The sequence below is a fragment of the Antechinus flavipes genome, chromosome 5, assembly GCF_016432865.1.
Source record: "Antechinus flavipes isolate AdamAnt ecotype Samford, QLD, Australia chromosome 5, AdamAnt_v2, whole genome shotgun sequence".
Taxonomy (NCBI): Eukaryota; Metazoa; Chordata; class Mammalia; order Dasyuromorphia; family Dasyuridae; genus Antechinus; species Antechinus flavipes.
In genome coordinates this window covers 50,318,456-50,336,500 of record NC_067402.1, presented here as the reverse complement: position 1 = coordinate 50,336,500, position 18,045 = coordinate 50,318,456, and the positions used below count along the sequence as shown (strand labels likewise).

The 18,045-nt window shown below is 38.6% G+C and overlaps 2 protein-coding genes across 4 annotated transcripts in view; one reads left to right on the top strand and one right to left on the bottom strand.

The window, feature by feature from the left end:
- Positions 1-12,935, bottom strand: part of SLC25A40 (solute carrier family 25 member 40) — a 41,681-nt gene extending 28,746 nt beyond the window's left edge. The window contains exons 1-3 of the mRNA XM_052000927.1: positions 12,533-12,935; positions 2,229-2,336; positions 719-778 (exon numbers count right to left, since the gene is read on the bottom strand). Coding sequence (XP_051856887.1) covers positions 719-778; positions 2,229-2,325 — 157 coding nt within the window. The 5' untranslated portion in view covers positions 2,326-2,336; positions 12,533-12,935. The remainder of the gene's footprint in view (positions 1-718; positions 779-2,228; positions 2,337-12,532) is intronic.
- Positions 12,936-13,094: 159 nt separating this feature from the next.
- DBF4 (DBF4 zinc finger) overlaps positions 13,095-18,045 on the top strand; it is a 36,903-nt gene continuing 31,952 nt past the window's right edge. For all 3 annotated transcript variants that reach the window (XM_052000920.1, XM_052000921.1, XM_052000919.1), the window contains exon 1: positions 13,095-13,234. In XM_052000920.1, the coding sequence (XP_051856880.1) occupies positions 13,189-13,234 (46 nt within the window). In that variant the 5' untranslated portion in view covers positions 13,095-13,188. The remainder of the gene's footprint in view (positions 13,235-18,045) is intronic.

Genomic DNA, 18,045 nt, shown 5'->3' with positions numbered 1-18,045 from the left:
AAATAAAAACAACCAAACAGACTGAAGGCAGAGGACTCCTGGTTAAGGAGTGAAGAAGTAAGAGAGATGTGAGAATAGGAGATTGTAGTCAATGATCAGAATTTGGAGTTCTTGATCACAGAGGTAGCATAGTTATGAAGTGAGGACAAGTATGATCTTCCTTATGTGTGGGTGAGATAGGATGAAGATACACTTTTTGCTGGTTCAGGCTAATGATCTGGAAAGTCAGGTGTTTGAGGGAAACACTAAAGTGACCAAATAAGAAGGAAGAATCAATATAAGGTGCCACAGAATAACAATAGTATTAATAATAAATATAATAAGCAATTTATATATCACATAATACTTTTAGAGATTTGCAAAGCACTTTATAAATATAATCTCATTTGATTCCCCTAACAACCCTTAAAGAAAGGCAATATGATTATCCCCATTTTATAAATGAGAAAAATGAAAGCCAGCTTAGATTAAGTGGTTTGTCCAGATCCATACAGCTAATAAGTGTTTGAGGATTGTTCTGAACTTAGGTCTTTCTGACCCCAGGTGCAGCATTCTATCCACTGTGCCACTTAATTAATAATAACTTTGAGATCATGGTAACAATGAAGAAACTTTACTACGGCCAAGAAAAAAAAAAGGAATAACATATAAATACAAATGAATTTGGTACAATAAAAAATCCCAGAATTTTTACATATAACTTTAAAATTGTACATACTTTTGGAGTAAGGGTTGTTCTGAAGTTGGAGACGAATTTTAACAACATCCAAAGGTGTCACTAAAAAACATATAAATAGCAATTAGAGGAGGTAATACCTTTAATTGATTAGAAATTCTTCTCAAATATAGCATCATACAATATTAATTCTTACAAGATTCTATAAAGGATAATTTAAAAAATATCCTCTCAGAAATCTATAACTTCTAAATAACATTTAACTTGCACCATTTTGAATCTTTTTCAAAGAGAAGCACAGAGAAGAACTAAGGTGAAATTGTCTCCCAAACACTAAACTGTACTCTAAAATTAAAAAAACAACAAAAAAACTTTAATTATATTATGGATTCTATCAATTCATTAATACCTAAAATTGACTCAATACACTGTACATGGGAAAAAAAGTTCTTTAAAACAAAATGAAAGCTTTCACAATTCTGCTCAAACATTCAAGAAGTCACAATTTCACATTATTAATTATTTCCCTAATTAAAATTAAACTGATTAAAATAATAAGTTATGACAAAGAGGAAGAAAATTTAAACTGAAGAGTTAAAAAATAATTCTATCATCATGCCATGCTATTTTATTTGTGAAATTTTTGGCAGGAGAATCTTTAATTAATGATAGTATAGTCAGGTTCAAGTATAAATAACCACTTCAAAAGTCAGGCAGTTTTCATTAAGAATGTATATTACAAGGATTTTTACTTGCTTTTATCTGTTATATGTTTTAAACAAATTAGATATTAAAATTCAATTATATCTTTGCCATTGTGGACCAAAGTGGTTTAAAAAACTACTTTGTGTTAATGCAAACAACTGACATTTTTGTACTATGAGTATTTAGTCATCTGTCATTATACAATCAAAATTCTAGACCATAAAAGACTTATAGAAGAAAAAAATAAGCGCTAAGATGATTGAAAAGCTGCACAGTATAGCATTCACAAGTCTTGTACCTAATTATCAGGAAAACCTGAGTTACCAGTGCTATGATTCAGGAAAACTCATTTAACTTTTGGACCTTAGTCTCACCACCTATAAAATGAGGGGGTTGGACTTAAAGACCCATTTAGCTCTAAGCTTACAATACTATGATTAAGTTTCAAAACTATCACATTAACTCTTCATTTTTTGATTTATCAAAACATTTTGACTGTGTTATTCTTATATACTCTTATACTGTTTCATATTCTATCATAATTATTTGTGTACAGATTTTATTTCTCCTATAAGGTTTTAAATTCCTGGAGGATATATTATTTTTTCCTTAATATTTAACTGAATTAGGAAAATGAACAATTATTCATTTCAGTTTTTTCTCACAATTTTATTTTTTAAATTGTTTTTAACTTTTTATTTTACAAGTACCAAATATGTTATTGATCTCTATATCAATCCTACACAGTGGGTATTTATTAGCACCAAGTTTCCTCATCTCCCATTTAATATCCTTTTCACAAAGTTACAGTAATTCCCAAAGTTTGAAATTTGGATATTCCTTTTACCCATTAGTGATGTAAGAATAGCTCCAGTACATGAGGCAATCATTTGTTGCAAAGGTGTTACTTTAGGAATTGCTGGTTTTGCCTGTTCAGTCTCCATGTTGTTAATACCTGGTTTAAAAAAAAAAAAAAAAAAAAAAACAAAAACCATGGTCCTCTCAATTACTAAAAAACTAGTAAAATTGACAATTATAAAATTAAATAGTAGACAGCATATAAATACCAACATATTTTAAATGTTTTGGTATACTAATATCAAATGCTTTAAGAATAATAAAGAATATACAGGACACAGCTCATTGTCATCAAGAAATTAACAAGATGAATACGAAGTTAACAACTGCATATGAAGTAACCACTGCCAGCAGGACATTTTCCAGTAGTGATAAGATCAGAATGTTCATTATAACCAAGAGCACCGATTTGTTCAGATGTAACATATATACTGTGATTTGTGTCTTACCAATAAGATGTAACCCGTCATATGCTATCAGTAAATACAGTATAAATGACTAAAAATGGGAATTAAGGATGAAGAGCACATATAATCAAAATGTAAAGATTTTTTTTCCAAAAATAGTTAAGTTTCTATAAAATTTTTAAAACATTTGTTATCAGGGCAGCTAAGTGGCACAGTAGATAGAGCCTCAACCCTGAAGTCAGGAGGAGCTGCGTTCAAATCTGGTCTCACACTTAACACAAGCTTGTTGTGTGTCCTGGGCAAGTCACTTAACCCCAATTGCCTCAGCAAAAAAACAAAAACAAAAAACAAAAACCCATTTGTTATCATTTCCAATTATAAGTGTCCTTACAAAAAAGTTAGAAATCACAGAAACCATGAACTTCAAATTCTAATTTATGGTTGACAAATCTTTATCTCAGAAAGATTAAATGACTTGTCTGTCTCACATGGCTCATTAACAGCAGAGCAAGAACTAGAAATCAGATTTTGACTCACTTCAAAGATCTATCTTCTAACATTAAATAGCATTCTGTACCATAGCAAGACTGGAATGTCTTGAGGACCCTGAGACTGCCAAGAAATCCACTGGATGTCATAGTTCAGCACTGGATCCAAAAGCTATCAATGACCATTTACTTATTAAATCAAAGAGACCTTTCTCAGTCCTGATCCCAATTGGTTTCCCTTCAAGCATTTGACACTATCAAGGACTGTCATTTTGGATACTCTCTCAATAGTAAATTTTAGGTGTCCCTGTTCTTACCCAGTTCTCTTCTTATTTTTCCAACTGCTTTGGATTTTCCTTTGTTAGCTCTTCATCTATATCACACTAAGTGATATCCCAAGACTTTCTGGGCATCTCTTCTATGTTTACTCTATACTAATTTGCTCTCCCAGATTCCATTATCCCAGTGCAGGTAATTTCCAGATCTATATATCCCACCCTAATCTCTTTGCTGAGTTAATCTCACACATATCCTACTGCTTTTTGAGTATTTCAAGCTGGATATCCTGTAGTCATTTCAAGCTCAACATACTTAAAATAGAGAACTCATTATCCCACAAAACTTCTGTTTTTTGAACTCCCATATTACTGCCAGATTTGGCATCTTTTTTATGCCAAAATTACACCATCTCCCAACCTTCTTGCAACCAAGTATCACATACTCAAATCCATACTCACATTCATCTCACCACTATTCAACCATGTCTTTCTAGCTTGTCAACATCTTTCAAATATATTCCTTTCTCTTTCCATTCATATGGAGTTCAGGTACTCAACATCTTTTATCTAGACCAAGGCTTCTTAAAATTTCCCACATGTGACCCCTTTGTGCCCAAAACAGTTTAAGAAACTTTGGCCTAGACTACTGCAATAAGACTGTTAACTTGGTCTCCCTGCACCAAAGTCGCTCACTACTTGAATTTATTCTCTACTCACTTGTGAAAATGACTTATCTTAAAGTGTAGACAATCAAATCACCACTCTCTCTGGCAAATGAGTTTATTTGTTTTATAACCTGTTTTATAACAGGTCAAATAATAAGTCCTCCATTTAACATTTAAAGCTTTTTACAACTTGATCCCTTTCTACCTTTTACAGACTTCTTTCCCCTTATTCATTTCCATCTCTGCAATCCTTTTATACTTGCCTACTTGCACCATCTCAAATAGTAACAACAACAATAACAACTAATATTTATATAAAAGAATACAAATACTCTATCTCTATACCTTCTATCACAGAAATTTCACTCTCAACTTTTAAAAGCTTTTCCTTTCCGATGATCTATTCTTCATATCATCTTATATATACCTAGTTATTCATGTCTCCCTAATAGAAATGTAAATTCTCTAAAGCCAAACTCTATATTTTATACTTTTTTGATTTATCCTAAGAATTAAACAGTGCCTGGAATAGAGTGTGCACTTAATTATTTCATGACTTGATTGATATAAGTCAACCCAAGCAGCAGATAGATTAAATTAGTCTGCTATGGAGTCAAGGTGAAATTTTCAACAGATATTTAAGAACCATATTATCTTAATGCAAGATAAAGGACATTTGGGAAATAGGGTTGACTAAAAAGTGAACCTATTTGTTGTTTTACTAGGAAATATGTTGCTAATTAAAAATCAAAAGTTTTTGATATAGAAACAAGGAACATTATAGTAACTAATTGATGATTTATTGTTTTAATCTTTAAAACTCAATTTAGCAATTAGCCATAATCTGTTATATTCAGTAATGAAAAAGAATGGTATACCAGAAAATCCAACAGATAGCCAGGAAGTAGTAGCAAAACAATATACATCCTAGAACAGTTTCCAAATTCTCAGGCAGGACACTTTGATAATTTACTATCTTGTGTTTCTAATTTTGATTGACTAATTTCCTGAAAATTACATCTTTATGACACAGGTAAAACTATCCCTATTTGCTGATAATGACAGCATATTGAGCCTGGGGTGAGGAAGACCTGAGTTTAAATTTGACTCAGACACTTACTAGCTGTGTGATCATGAGCAAGTTATTTAACCTGTTTCCCTCAGTTTCCTCAGCTGTAAAATGAAGATAATAATAGCACTTACCTTCTAGTGTAATTGTGAGGATCCAATAAAAAAAATCATTGTAAATACTTAACAACTATTCAAGACTGCACACTTAGGTTTTGGGAAAATGTTCAGAAGTTATTTTCTAAAGGTAGCTTACATCTGGACTAATGCTGTAGTTATCAATTAAAAAGAAAATGATAAAACAAAGGACTCAAGGATTTCAGAGAAGGCAGGGATCACTATGTGCTGGGACATTAAGATAAAGCTTTCTGAAGGGGATAAATCTCAATCTTATGTTTGTAACAAAACCCAAGAGCCTTGGGAATGGCTATGTTTCCAATCCAATGTCCTTTAAACATAGTCTTGGGAAACAACTATTGTAAAAATGTAATCTGGCAATTGGTTCTATAAGTGCTACAGCAATAGCTTTTAAAAATCCAGAAAAAAAAAAAAATCTTGAAACTAAAGATGTTAGCACAATCAAATAGGTCATTATCAAAAACTGAGATGATGTTTATCAGTGGAAATGACATAAAAGAGAAAGCATTACCATCTAATTTGTTACTGCATCCTAAAAAAAAATTGGATTTTTCCAATTGACTAGAAGCTGAACTTTTCCATGTGTTATCTCCACTATTAAGATGTGAGTTCTTGAAAATAACCTTATTACTTTCTATATGTACCATCCCTAGCACTTAGCTTACCACATAGTAAGCACTTAGTAAATGCTTTTTTTCAAGACAGATTTATTCAAGACAGAGCTGCAAAATAACTCCTTTAGTTCTTGTTTCTCTACAAAAGAAAATGACCTTTGGGCTGAAAAGGACAGGAAAAGAATGGCTAATAGGCAGGTGATACCCAGGATAAATAAGATCATAGATAATGCTGGAAGCACTCTCTTGATAAATACAAGTCACCTGGCCTACAGCATTGAAGAACTTAAAAAAAAAAATACATATTGCCCACTTAATCACTATCAGTGATTTTTGAAAAATTTTGAAGAACAAGAGAGAACAGTAAATGATCTGATTTCCAAAATTATGAATAAAATGAAATCATTACATTATTAGGGATGACTCATGAAAATTTTCAAAAAAGGTTCAGAGCAACCATTTCTTTTTCTGACAGCTTATGAATTTATAGATGAAGAGAAAGTTAAGTTAAAATTTATCTACATATTAACTGAAGTATCCCATGGCATTTTTGATAGAAAAGATGGAGAGACAATTAGATGGATTTCAATGTCCAGACTCAAAGAATAATCCTTAATTACTCCTTATTAACTTGGAAGGTGTTGGGGAGGGGGGGTGCCCTAAAGATGTGTAGCTGGGCCTGAGTTGTTTGACATTTTTATCAATGATTTAGATAAAGATGTAGATAGTATATTTATCAGATTTTTTCAGTGACATAATCTCAATAGAGACAGCTAACACACAAAAAGAGTTGGGATTCAAAAAAAATCTTGAAACTATAGAAAATTGGGCTGAATCTACTGACATTAAATTTAATAGAAACAAATATAAATTATACTTGGATTCAACAAATCAGTTTTAAAAGTTTACAAGCAACAAGGCATGGGTAGTTTAAAAACAAAACAAAACTGGGAACTTTAAAGAACTGTAAGTTTACTAGAACAACAAATTAATTTAAGAAAGATTGCTTTTTGGAAAACGGAAGCAATAATCTTATTGTATTCTCCCCTTCAGATAACAAACTAAAAGCAGAGTACTATGTTCAATTCTGGATACAACATTTAAGGAAGGATGTTCACATGAAAAAATGCTCTAAATCGACAGTGATTAAAGAAATGGAAATTAAAACAATTTTGACTTACTATCTCACATCTATCAGATCAGCCAACATGACAGCAAAAGAAAATGACAAATACTGAAGGAGATATGGAAAAATTGGGGCACTAATGCCTTAAAGAAGAGGGGTTGTGAACTAGTCCAAACATTCTGGAGAACAATTTGATACTATGCCAAAAGAGCTATAAAACAGCATACTCTGATCCAGCAATACCACTACTAGGCCTATTATCGCAAAAGATCAAAGGGAATAGTACAAATATTTTAAAAAATATTCATAGCAGGTCTTTTTGTGGGTAAGAAATTATTGGAAATTGAAGGGATTAGAATCAATTGGAGAATGACCAAACAAACTGTGATATGATTGTGATGGAATATTATTGGATTATAAGAAATGACAAGCAGGATGATTTCAGAAAAACCTGGGACGACTTAGAAGAACTGTTGCAGAGAAAAATGAGCAGAACCAAGAGAACGATGTGCATAGTAACAGTATATTATAAGAATGGTCAACTGTGACTTAGCTATTCTGACCAAGACAATGATCGAAAACCATTCCAAAGGACCCACAATAAGAGGGAACAAATGAAATGAGCACAGATTAAAGCATACTTTTATTTTTACTTTGGTTTTTTTTTTAATGAGTTTTCTTTTTCAACATAGCTAAAATACAAAAATGCTTTGTATGATTTCACATGTATAATCATTATCATATTATTTGCTTTCTCGAGGAGTGGGATGGGGCAAGAGAAAAAGAATTGGGAGCCCCCAATTTTTAAAAAAATATTTTAAAAATTTACATGTAACTGAGAAATATTATGTATGCACATGTTTGTGTGTTTAGATATAGATATAAGGATAGTGACTTGCTAGATAGCCTATGAGGAGAGCAACTGGACAATGTTCTCAAGTCCATATGGAGATTAGTTGAAAAAACTAATGAGGAATGATGTTAAGCCTGAACAAGCATCTGATAAACATTTTAGTTTGAATTCCTACTAAAAGGCTGTAATGTGAAAAAGCAAATATTTGTTTTTTTTGGTCCTAGAGGAAAGAATTAGGAACAATGTATTGAAGCTGATGACAAATTTAGGTCTGATGAAAGAGGAGAAATTCTTACAATTAGTTACTGAAAAACAGCTATTTTTGAGGTAGTGAATTCTGTCTTCACCTCATGAACAGGAGTACAAGCAGACAGAAATATAGGGTGGTTGATGTGGCTGTGGGGATACCTTCCAATTAAAAAATTCTTGATGTAGCTATGAAAACTACAACTAATAATGATAGGTATTTCCATGTTTTATTATTTGAAGGTGCTTACATTTTTTTCTCTCATTTGATCCTCACAATAACCCAGGTCAGGTTTTTTTGTTTTTATTTATTCATTTCAATTGTGTCCGACTCTGTGTGACTCCCTTTGGAGTTTTCTTGGCAAAGGTACTGGAGTGGTATGCCATTTCCTTTTCCAGCCCATTTTACGATATGAAAATTGAGGCAAAGAACATTGATTTGGCCACAGTCACACAACTATTAAGTATCTGAGGTCATATTTGAATTAAAGGTCTTTGTGACTCCAGGTAGGGGCTTTATCTACTGCATCACCTATTATTATGTCCATTTTACACATAAGGAAATTAAGGCTGAAAGAAGTTAGATGGCTTAGTCATACAGCTAGTTACTGTATGAGTCAGAATTTAAATATATGTTTCTTCTTGACTCCAAGTCTAATACTTTTCTATTTTACCTCTTAATTGCCTTAATGATGAGTGTTGTTCTAAGATGATTAATTAGATCTGTGCCTTACAATACTAAAACCCAGAATAAGTATGGATATATGCATGGGGGGATGTGAAGAGTTTCTAATTGGCAGGTGAGAAATAATCTTTGGAAAAAGACATTATTTCATACTTACAATAAAACAATATAGTCAACTATTAACATCTTAATATTTTCTTTATCAATCTGATTTATGTTTTTTCCTCAGTTCTCTACTCCAAGTTTATTTTTCTAACACTAGTAATTAACTATCTGATTTGAAAACAATGTGTGTATTTTAATATACAAGAGGAAGGATAAACCTAAAAGGCATATTTAAGCTTATATGTTGCAACCATTTCCAAGGTTTTCTCAAAGCTTACTGAGCAATTTGTTGTTGTTGGGTCATTTTATCATGTTTGGATCATTTCTCTATGATCCCATTTGGGATTTTCTTGGCAAAGGTACTGGAGTGGTTTACCATTTTCTTGTCCAATTCTTTTTGCAGATGTAGAAACAGAGACAAGTAGGGTGAAATGACTTGGCCAGGATCACAAAGCTAAGAAATATCTCAGGACACACAGACACATGCACACACACACACCCTCTTTGAAGTCCTCAACTTTTTCTTCAATTTCCTTGTACAATGTATACAATGTATAACCTTGAACTTGGCTTTCTTCATTGCATCTGGTCTAAACTCTGCCCCTAAGGCAGACACAGTTCTAGGGTCCTGCTATGAAGTCCAAAATTTTCTAGACCTTTGGAGGAATACAAAGTCTTCCTCTGGCCATGTGAGGATGGAGGATGAGACTGAGACCAAACCCAAGGCTCTCCTCCTCTTTTTTGCACTCCCTATGCCCCCAAGTCCCAGGCCAAAAGCTCCTGGCTAGAGGCATTCTTTGTTCCCCTGCCTCTTTCTTCCAGACTCTCAGGGACCATGCTGCCCAGGGGACTTTGCAAAGATACTGGAGTGCTTGGCTATTTCCTTTTCCAATGGATAAAAGGAAATAAAAGTTAAGTGACACCCCAAGGTCAACTAGACAGAAAGGGTCCAAAAACAATGTGAACTTAGTCTCCCTGACTCCAGGCCCAGGTCTCCATCCACTGAGTCATCTAGCTGCCATCTTCATCTTGGCAGATGCAAACTGGCTCCCTGATTTCATAGAAATCACACACAAGGTTTGACCAATTCTCAACTCATTCAAATCTATTTCCTAATCCTTTTAGAATTCTAAAGGGATAAGGGCCTTCTACCATCTACAGAAGGCATAAGTGGGATCCCAGATTCAATGGATTCCCAAGCTATTGTACAGTGTTTCAGTGGCAGACTCTTGGTGACCGGCAGGTGGTGTTTTCTTGGCAAGGAGAGGAGAGGTCCAATCTAAATAAGCAAGACTTTATCATCCTCAGCAGTTCCGGGAGTGTCTAAAAGAATAGAGTATGTTTATCTCCTGGTTAGAGGAAATAAAGCAACTTTAGTCTGCCCCTCAGACCAGAGTATGCATTTATCTCCATACCTTTTAGTGTCTTTTTATTTATACAAAGAAAATATAACCTAATTACCTCCTGATCACTGCCTCATCGTGGCAGAGGGATTTAATGAAACTATAAATTATGCCTTCCCTGTTTACAGAAGAAAGTCACAACAGAGAGTTCTGACAAAAGATGATCAACCACTAGAGAAAAAAATGGCAAACCATTCCAGTATCTTTGCAAAGAAATCCCCATAGCCTGGCATGGTATATAGTACAAGGGGTTGGGGATGATTCAATGACATCACATTGCCTAACTGGAGAAAAAAAGCACAAGATTTGTACTTCAGGAGTGTGTGATGGGTCACTTAATATTTCTGAGACTCAGTTTCCTCATATGCAAAAGGCAATATAATGATACTTGCATTATCTACCTCAGTGTGTGGAAATTAAATCAGAAGAAAAGTTAGTCAATTAGCATTTATTACACATCTACCAAGTGCCAAGCATTATATACTAAGCCCTGGAGAAGCAAAGAAGGGTAACAAACAAACAAACAAAAACCACTGTTTTTAAGGAGCTCATAATCTAGTGGGAAAGACAACAAACAACAATGTACAAATAAAATTTATTAAAAAAAAAAAAAAATCAACCACCACCATCACCTGGGAATAATCTGGTCCCAAGGGAGTATTAGGAAAGGTTCTTTAAAGAAGGTGGGAACTTAATTGAGACCTGAAGGAAGCCAGAGAAGAGAGGAGGCATATGAGACAGCTTTCAATGTCATCCATTAGAAAGATTATATAGGGGGTTTTAAAAGTCAAATAGTTTTTTATATTTGATCTTGGAGGTAACAGGGACCCAAAGAAGGAAGGAAAGAAGGAGGGAAGAGGGAAAAGAAGAAAGGAGGGAGAGAAGAGGGGAAAGAAGGAAGGGAGGGAAAGGGAAAAAAGTAAAGGAGGGAAGGGGGAAAGAAAGAAGGGAGGGAAGGGAGAAAGAAGGAAGGGAGGTCAGATTTGCACTTAGGAAGATTAATTTGATATTCAAGTGGTAGATGGATTAAAGCAGGGAGACTTGAGGTTCACCACCCAGAAAGCTGCTGCAAACAGTCCAGGTATGAAATGATTACCTTATAAAGGAAAGCTATTGTTTTATAGAGTTTGTATATTTTAGTCTGAAATATTTGACTTTTCCATAGAGTTTCCTATGACTGCAACTTCCGACCTTAAAGAGTTACTTGGAGCATTGAGAAGCTAAGGACTTGTACTCAGGATCACAGTTAATAAGCTGGACTTGTACCCGAATTGCCAGGACCCGGAAACAGGTTCTCTATGTACTACACCGTTATCCCTTTAAAGTAATTGTTTTTGTCTTTTAACGAGGATAAAGATAACAATGACAGCATCGGGGAACTGATACATAATGTAATAAATAAATATAATAAATGCTCAGCTCCGTCTGTTTCACCTTTCAGTGCTTCTCCTGGTCTTAGAGCTTCCTCAAATCCCGAAGGTACAAAGGAAGCAGCCCCGGGAGCACGTGGAGCACACGGGGAAACTCCTGGCTCGGCCACTCCTTAAGTGCGTGTCCTCGGGCAGCCCCCTTCCTTCCCTCCCCCTTCGCCCCGCGGTGACAGAGGCGCATGGGGCTAACCAGAGGAGCTTCGTCCCAGCTCTACAGCTTGAAGGAGGGAGTGGTGGTGGAAGGGGGGACTAGAACCCTAGGACCCCATAAAGAAGTGCTCGTGCCCAGCCCGGGACTCTCCCGGGGAATAGGTAGGAGAAGCCCATCGGGGACTGCGGCCAGATGAGGCCGCAGGGGTCACCTGGATGGCCTCGGGCCTCATAGGAGGAGCCCAGACTACGCCTCCCGCGGGGAGAGGGAGGGGCTGGGACTGGCCCGGGAGGAAGCTCTGGAGGGACAGTGTGGGTCCCGGCACCCACGGACCCTCCCGAGCCTCGGTGACATCATCTGTCAAGGAGGGGGGAGGAGTGCCGGATCTCAGCAGCGAGTCAGCTAGCGAAAGGCTAGAAGTGCCCACTGCGGAGGGAGCGCGAGAGCCCCGGGAGAAGCAAGGGGGCGGAGGCGGCTGTTCGGAACCCCCAGCCCGCGCTGGGTCTTTGCCCCAGTCGAGCCGTCCGGTAGCTCCCGGGCCGGGCCCGCCTCCCGCGGGGCTCAGTCTTACGGCCCAGGCAGCCTAGCCCTGCACCGCAGCCCCAGTCTGCCCCCAGTTCGCGCGCGGGCACTCACCTTACCGCCCGGACAATCTGGGCTCACTAGCCGCCCCGGGCAGCCCCAGAAGACGGGAATAGCCCTGGAGGAGGCCGCATTAACGGCTTCTAATTTCCAGAGAGATTGAGATTCGCGGCCGCAGCTGCCTCTTCGGGGCAAAGCCACCAAGCCGGCTGCGACCCAGCAGCCCGTAAGGATGAGAAGGGGCGGGGCTAGGCAAGAAGGGCGGGGCTAGGTCAGGCGGAGGGGGTGGGACGGCAGAGGAGGCCCGGCCGAAAAGCATGGGGTGGTTCCTCGAGAGGAAAGGAAAAGGGGCGTGCTCTCAAGGCAGGAGGGGGCGGGGCAATGACCCAGGAAAGGCTAGGCCCAGCCTTAGGTAGAGAGAGGCGGGGCTGCGGATGGACTGCGCGAGGTCTCCGCTCTTGTGACTGACAGGTTTTCAAATCTTCAACTGCCGGCAGACTCCGAGGCCCCGCCTTTTCTCTTACCCTATTCCCGTCCCTCCTCCCGGCTCGCTCGCGCGCACTCGACCTTTCCCCCGCCCCCCAGTCTGCCCCGGAAACGGAGGCGGCCGATTCGGTCCGTTCCCTTCCCGCCCCGGCTGGCGGCCCGGCTAGAGCAGCGGCGGGCCCCGCGGGAGCCGGCCCCAGCATGTGGACCGCGGCGCGGCGGCCATGAAAGCCGGCACCATGAGGATCCGCAGCAAAGGCCATCATCCGGGTAGATTTCACTTCTGGTCCCTTTCAGCCCTTCCTTTCCCCTCTCTTTCTTCCCTCCTTTCCCCTTCAGAATGGCCCCTTCCTCTTGAGAAAAGTTGTTCTCCCTCCGCCCCGCGGGGTGCCCGGACTCGGGGCCCCTTGGACCCCAGCCATCGCCCCTCCCCCATTCGAAATGGCATTTGCTCTGTGGGCCTCAACCTTTCCTCGCCTCGGCCTAGCCTCGGTTCCCCTGAGAGAACGAGGTGTGAAGAGTTTGGTGGGATTTCTTACCTCGATGGCATTCCCTCCTCTGAAATGAGGGAGGGGAGAAAAGTGGGTTTGGGTATTTCCGGGCAGTGTCTGAAAAAAGTACCTGTTTCCCTAAGTGTTGGACCGCCCTGTCCAAGGGCCTGCTTTTTATGCAAACCAAATGAACAAAAAAAAAAGCCGGGCCGGCTCTGCGAGTCCTGCTAGCAGTAAGGGGATCGCGGGGTCAGGAGTCGCGGTTCTGCCCGTTTTTTTGTTTGTTTTTTTTGGTCTGCTCGGGGATTAAGCCCCCTCCAAAACACCCCAAGCTTTGAAATGCTTGTTGACTGACACCCGGGGAACTGAGATTCTGTTCCCCATTCCTGGTCTGCTCCTCGCCGGTGTGCTGACTTGGACACTCCGTCAGCCCTGGGCCACGGCTGCTTTGGGGTGGCAAGAAGGGAACGGTACTTGGGGGACCCCCATCCTAGTCGGAATTTATTCTCCCACAGATTTATTCTCGGGAAGGGAGTAAGCATTGGTCTAACATCTGTGGGGTGCCAGGTACAGGTTGTCTCATTTGTGCTGTGGGACTTGTTGATTATCCCTGTTTTTATTGTTGAGCAAACCGAAACCGACCTAGGTATGTTGGACTTGTTCAGGATCCCACAGGCCAGTGATTGCCTAAAGTCTTCCTGCTTTGTCTCCTTCACCTACCTGTCCCTGAGTAGTGAGTAACTCACAATTTCTGGTACTTAGGAATTTGAAAGTCCTTTCTATGTGAATCCTTAAACGTCTCCCCTTGAGTGCAACGTCTTACTCCCAGAATTTGTATTTCTTTTCATCGCTGTATTTCTAAGGAAAGTTCCTATCTAGAGTGTGCACTGAGCTCTTCAATGCCACAGGCTTTGTCTCCTACTAGCCCAATAGCTCCTCTTTCAAAACTTCAAGCCATTTGATTAAACAAACCTTTATTAACGCCCAAGACACTCGAAGCACTTTTTCTCAGCACTAAGGAAACTAAGATAAAAATGAAACTGCCCTGCCCTTGAACATATAAGTAGGCAGAGAGATGGTAGAAAGATGACAATTATATAGATAATTAATATAATTTGAAGAGGGAAGTAGAACTATCAAGACAGCTAGGTGATACATTGCATAGAATGCTGTGTCTGGAGTCCGGAAGACTCATATTCCCGAGTTCAAATATGGCCCTAAGCACTTATTAGCTATGTGAACTCTGAGCAAGTCACTTAATTCAGTCTGCCTCAGTTTTTTCCTGTGTAAAATAAGCTGAAGAAGGAAAGTATCTCAGCCAAGAAAACCATCCAAATGGGTCACAGAGTAGGATGTTACTGAACAGTAGCAAATAGTATTACCGATTGTGGGGAATCAGAAAAGACTTCCAATAGAAAAAAGAACCTGACCTAAACTTTTGAAGGAAGCTGGAGATGGAAGGAAAATTAAATAACAGAAGAAGTCTAATGTAACAGGAATGTGGACAGGATAGACCAGTAATACAAATCAAGATTGCAAAGTCAGATTGGGAAGACTGTGAATACTAGCTTTAGGAGTTTATGTTTTATTCTAGACTTAGTAGCCACTGAAGCATTTTGAGAAGAGTGGAATTGAGAAAATGGTCTATTTTGGAATAGCATTTGACAGCTGTGTATATGAAGAAGTAGAAAGAGTGAATGAAGGCCTATTGGAAAGGCTTTTGGCAGTAGTCTAAATTTGAAGTAAGGACCACCTGACCTTAGAGAGTGGCTTTGGATATTAGTAGAGAAAAGAGAAGATGATAAATTTGTGAAGATAGAATGTCAGCAAATATTTATCATGGGTCCTTGTACTAGGAACTTGGAATAAAAACACAATGAATGAAATAAGCCTCACTGGAGAGGAGTATACCTTCAAAAGGGGAAGAAAATATATAGTAAATACAAGATAGTTTGAGAAGGTATTAGCAGCTAAGAGCATGAGAAAGAGAAATTCTTTGAAACAAAGGGGAGTGAATTCCAATCCTTTGGAACAGACATTTAGGAGAAGGGTATAGAAATTGACCTCCAGGAGCCAGTTTGGCTGGATTTAATGTGACAGAGTAATAATATTGTACATTGTTTCAGGAAAGATGGAGTGGGTCCAGGCCAAAAGGGTACAGAGTTTGTATTTAAATCAATAAGATTTGGCTGGGTGCTTATTGGACATCTCTACCTGAAAGTGCCTAGGTGTTGTTCATTTGTGCTCTACTTCTTTTTGACCCTATTTGAGGTTTTCTTGGCAGAGATACTGGTTTGCCATCTCTCTCTCTCTAGCTCATTTTACAGATGAACTCAAACAGGTTTAAGTGATTTGCCCAGGGTCACACAACCTAATAAGTGTCTTGAGACTAGATTTTAACTCGGATCTTCCTGATTCCCATCAAGATACTAAAAAGAGTCTGTTCAAAAGAAATTCATTATATTCTGCCCTGTCCCACCCCTCCTCAAGCTTCCGTATTTTTTACAAGGCTGCCACTGTTCTGATCATTCATGCTTGTAACTACAATCATCCTATAATCTTATATCCTGTCAGTTGCCAGGTTTTGCTGATCCAAGTATAAATTCTGTCCAGCAACATGAAGGGGCACAGAGTAACTCAGGGTTGAATTTTGTCTACAGAGCAAAGGATTCGAGGGTACAGTATAGTAGCTAAGATTTATAAAGTGTTTTAAGATTTGCAAAATATTTTACCTAAATTAACTCATTTCATCTTTATAATCTTTATAATCCTGTGAAATGTTGCCCCCATTTTTCATTTTTGGAAATGAAAACTGAAACTCAGGAATTAAGTTAATGGTCCAGGATCATGCAGCCACTAAGTTCCTGAGGCAGAATTTAAACTCGGTTTATCCCTGCCTAAGCTAAACTGGTTGAACTAGTCATCTACAGGATCAGTCTGTAATAGAGAAAATGATGACAGAGCAGGAGTAAATACTTCAGGTTAGCAGAAAATGGGAGGAGATAGACAGGAGATTGTGGTGAAGGCAAAGAATTGGTTTAGAAATGTTGAAAGTTAAGAGACCATGAAGGTCACCAAGCTTGATGATTATGAAACCCAAACAGGACCTTCCTTGTCCTTAGCCCAGCTAAGTTGAGGCTTTAGGTTATAGGAATTAAAGAGGCTGAAGAACTAGGAGTTCTAGAAGAGGTCATTGACATATATACTGAAATTTTTCAGTGTGAAAATAGGCGTTGGAGTGGAGAGTGAGATGGCGCCAGTATTCAACTTCTTCAGTAAAGTGGGGGATCTAAGCTGGAGAAGTGCAGATCACTGCCTCAAGGTTTCAGTAATGCAATGAGTTAATGAACTACAAAGAAGATATTGCTGAAGCAGGGAAGCCCTTTGTGTCAGGGGACTCAGAAGAGGAACACGAAGTGCTAGAAATTGGCCAGGATTGTCATGGTTTTCAGAAAACCTTCATTTATTAGCAGCAATTGATTTACTTCCTATGGTTCAATTCTTAGCGAAGCTGAAGAAAAATGGAAGATCTTCAAAATGAACTGTTTAATCTTTGCTTGCTTTGGGCTTGTGTTTGCAAAGTACATTTATGAATCTATTATTTGGGACTTGTGTCTCTTTAGTAAAATTCACAAAAGGTGAACTGAGGCATGCTTCTCTGAGCAAGATAATCATTTTATCAACAAGGGCATGTCTCTGCCAGTAAGAGTCAGGGGCCTCTTCAGTTTCCAACCAGAGACCCTGAGCAAGAGGATAGCTCTTTTATAGATTTTGAGGAGTGTGGTGTTCTTCTTTTCTATATTATAATGTGTGGAGTTCTTGTTCTTCTTTATAATAATAATCTGGGTGAGAGAGGTGCAGGTTTCTCGGGGGAGGTTTTCTTGGAGGCAGTCTTAGTTGCAGTTGAAAGTAATAATCACCCAAAATGCAGCCAGGTAATAAAAGTTCAGATCTTTTATCTTCTCTAATATAGCCCGGTTAGCTTAGAGTCCTAGAGGCTATCTCTCTGCTTGGTTCCAAGAGCTCCCTCCGAATGTCGCTAAATCCAAAGGTTTTATCCTTCAGCCTCTGCCTCTGCTTTCTTCAGCCTCCAGCCAGCTCCACTCTTCATGTCATTCCGGTGAAATCTGTCCAAGAACCTCTGTCTGTTTCTTTTATACGAGAGAGAGAGGAATTGTGGGATATGAGAAAGAGGGATTATGGGTTTTCTCCCATAGTGCTCTCTGGCCCCAAGAGCTTCAAGGGAGGTGTGAATTCACAAAGTTACACAGTTAACTTTGTGAACTCCAATGAGTAAAGGTGTGAACACAAGCATTGTATCAATTAGTTCTACTTAGTACCTTGTTTCAGGTTCTGGCCCAAAACATCATCTTGTAAGATCAGATCAATAATCTATCAACTCTAATGAGTTAGCAGTTTGTAAAGATTCCAACAATACTGGTTCTCTGGGAGAAGGTTTCTTGGGGAGGTTTTCTGGAGGCAGCCTTAGTTTGAATTCAAAATAATAATCACTTCAAATGCAGCCAGCTGATAAAATCCAAACATTTATTTTCTCCTTCTAAGTCTTATCTCTTTCCTTGGGCCAGGTTA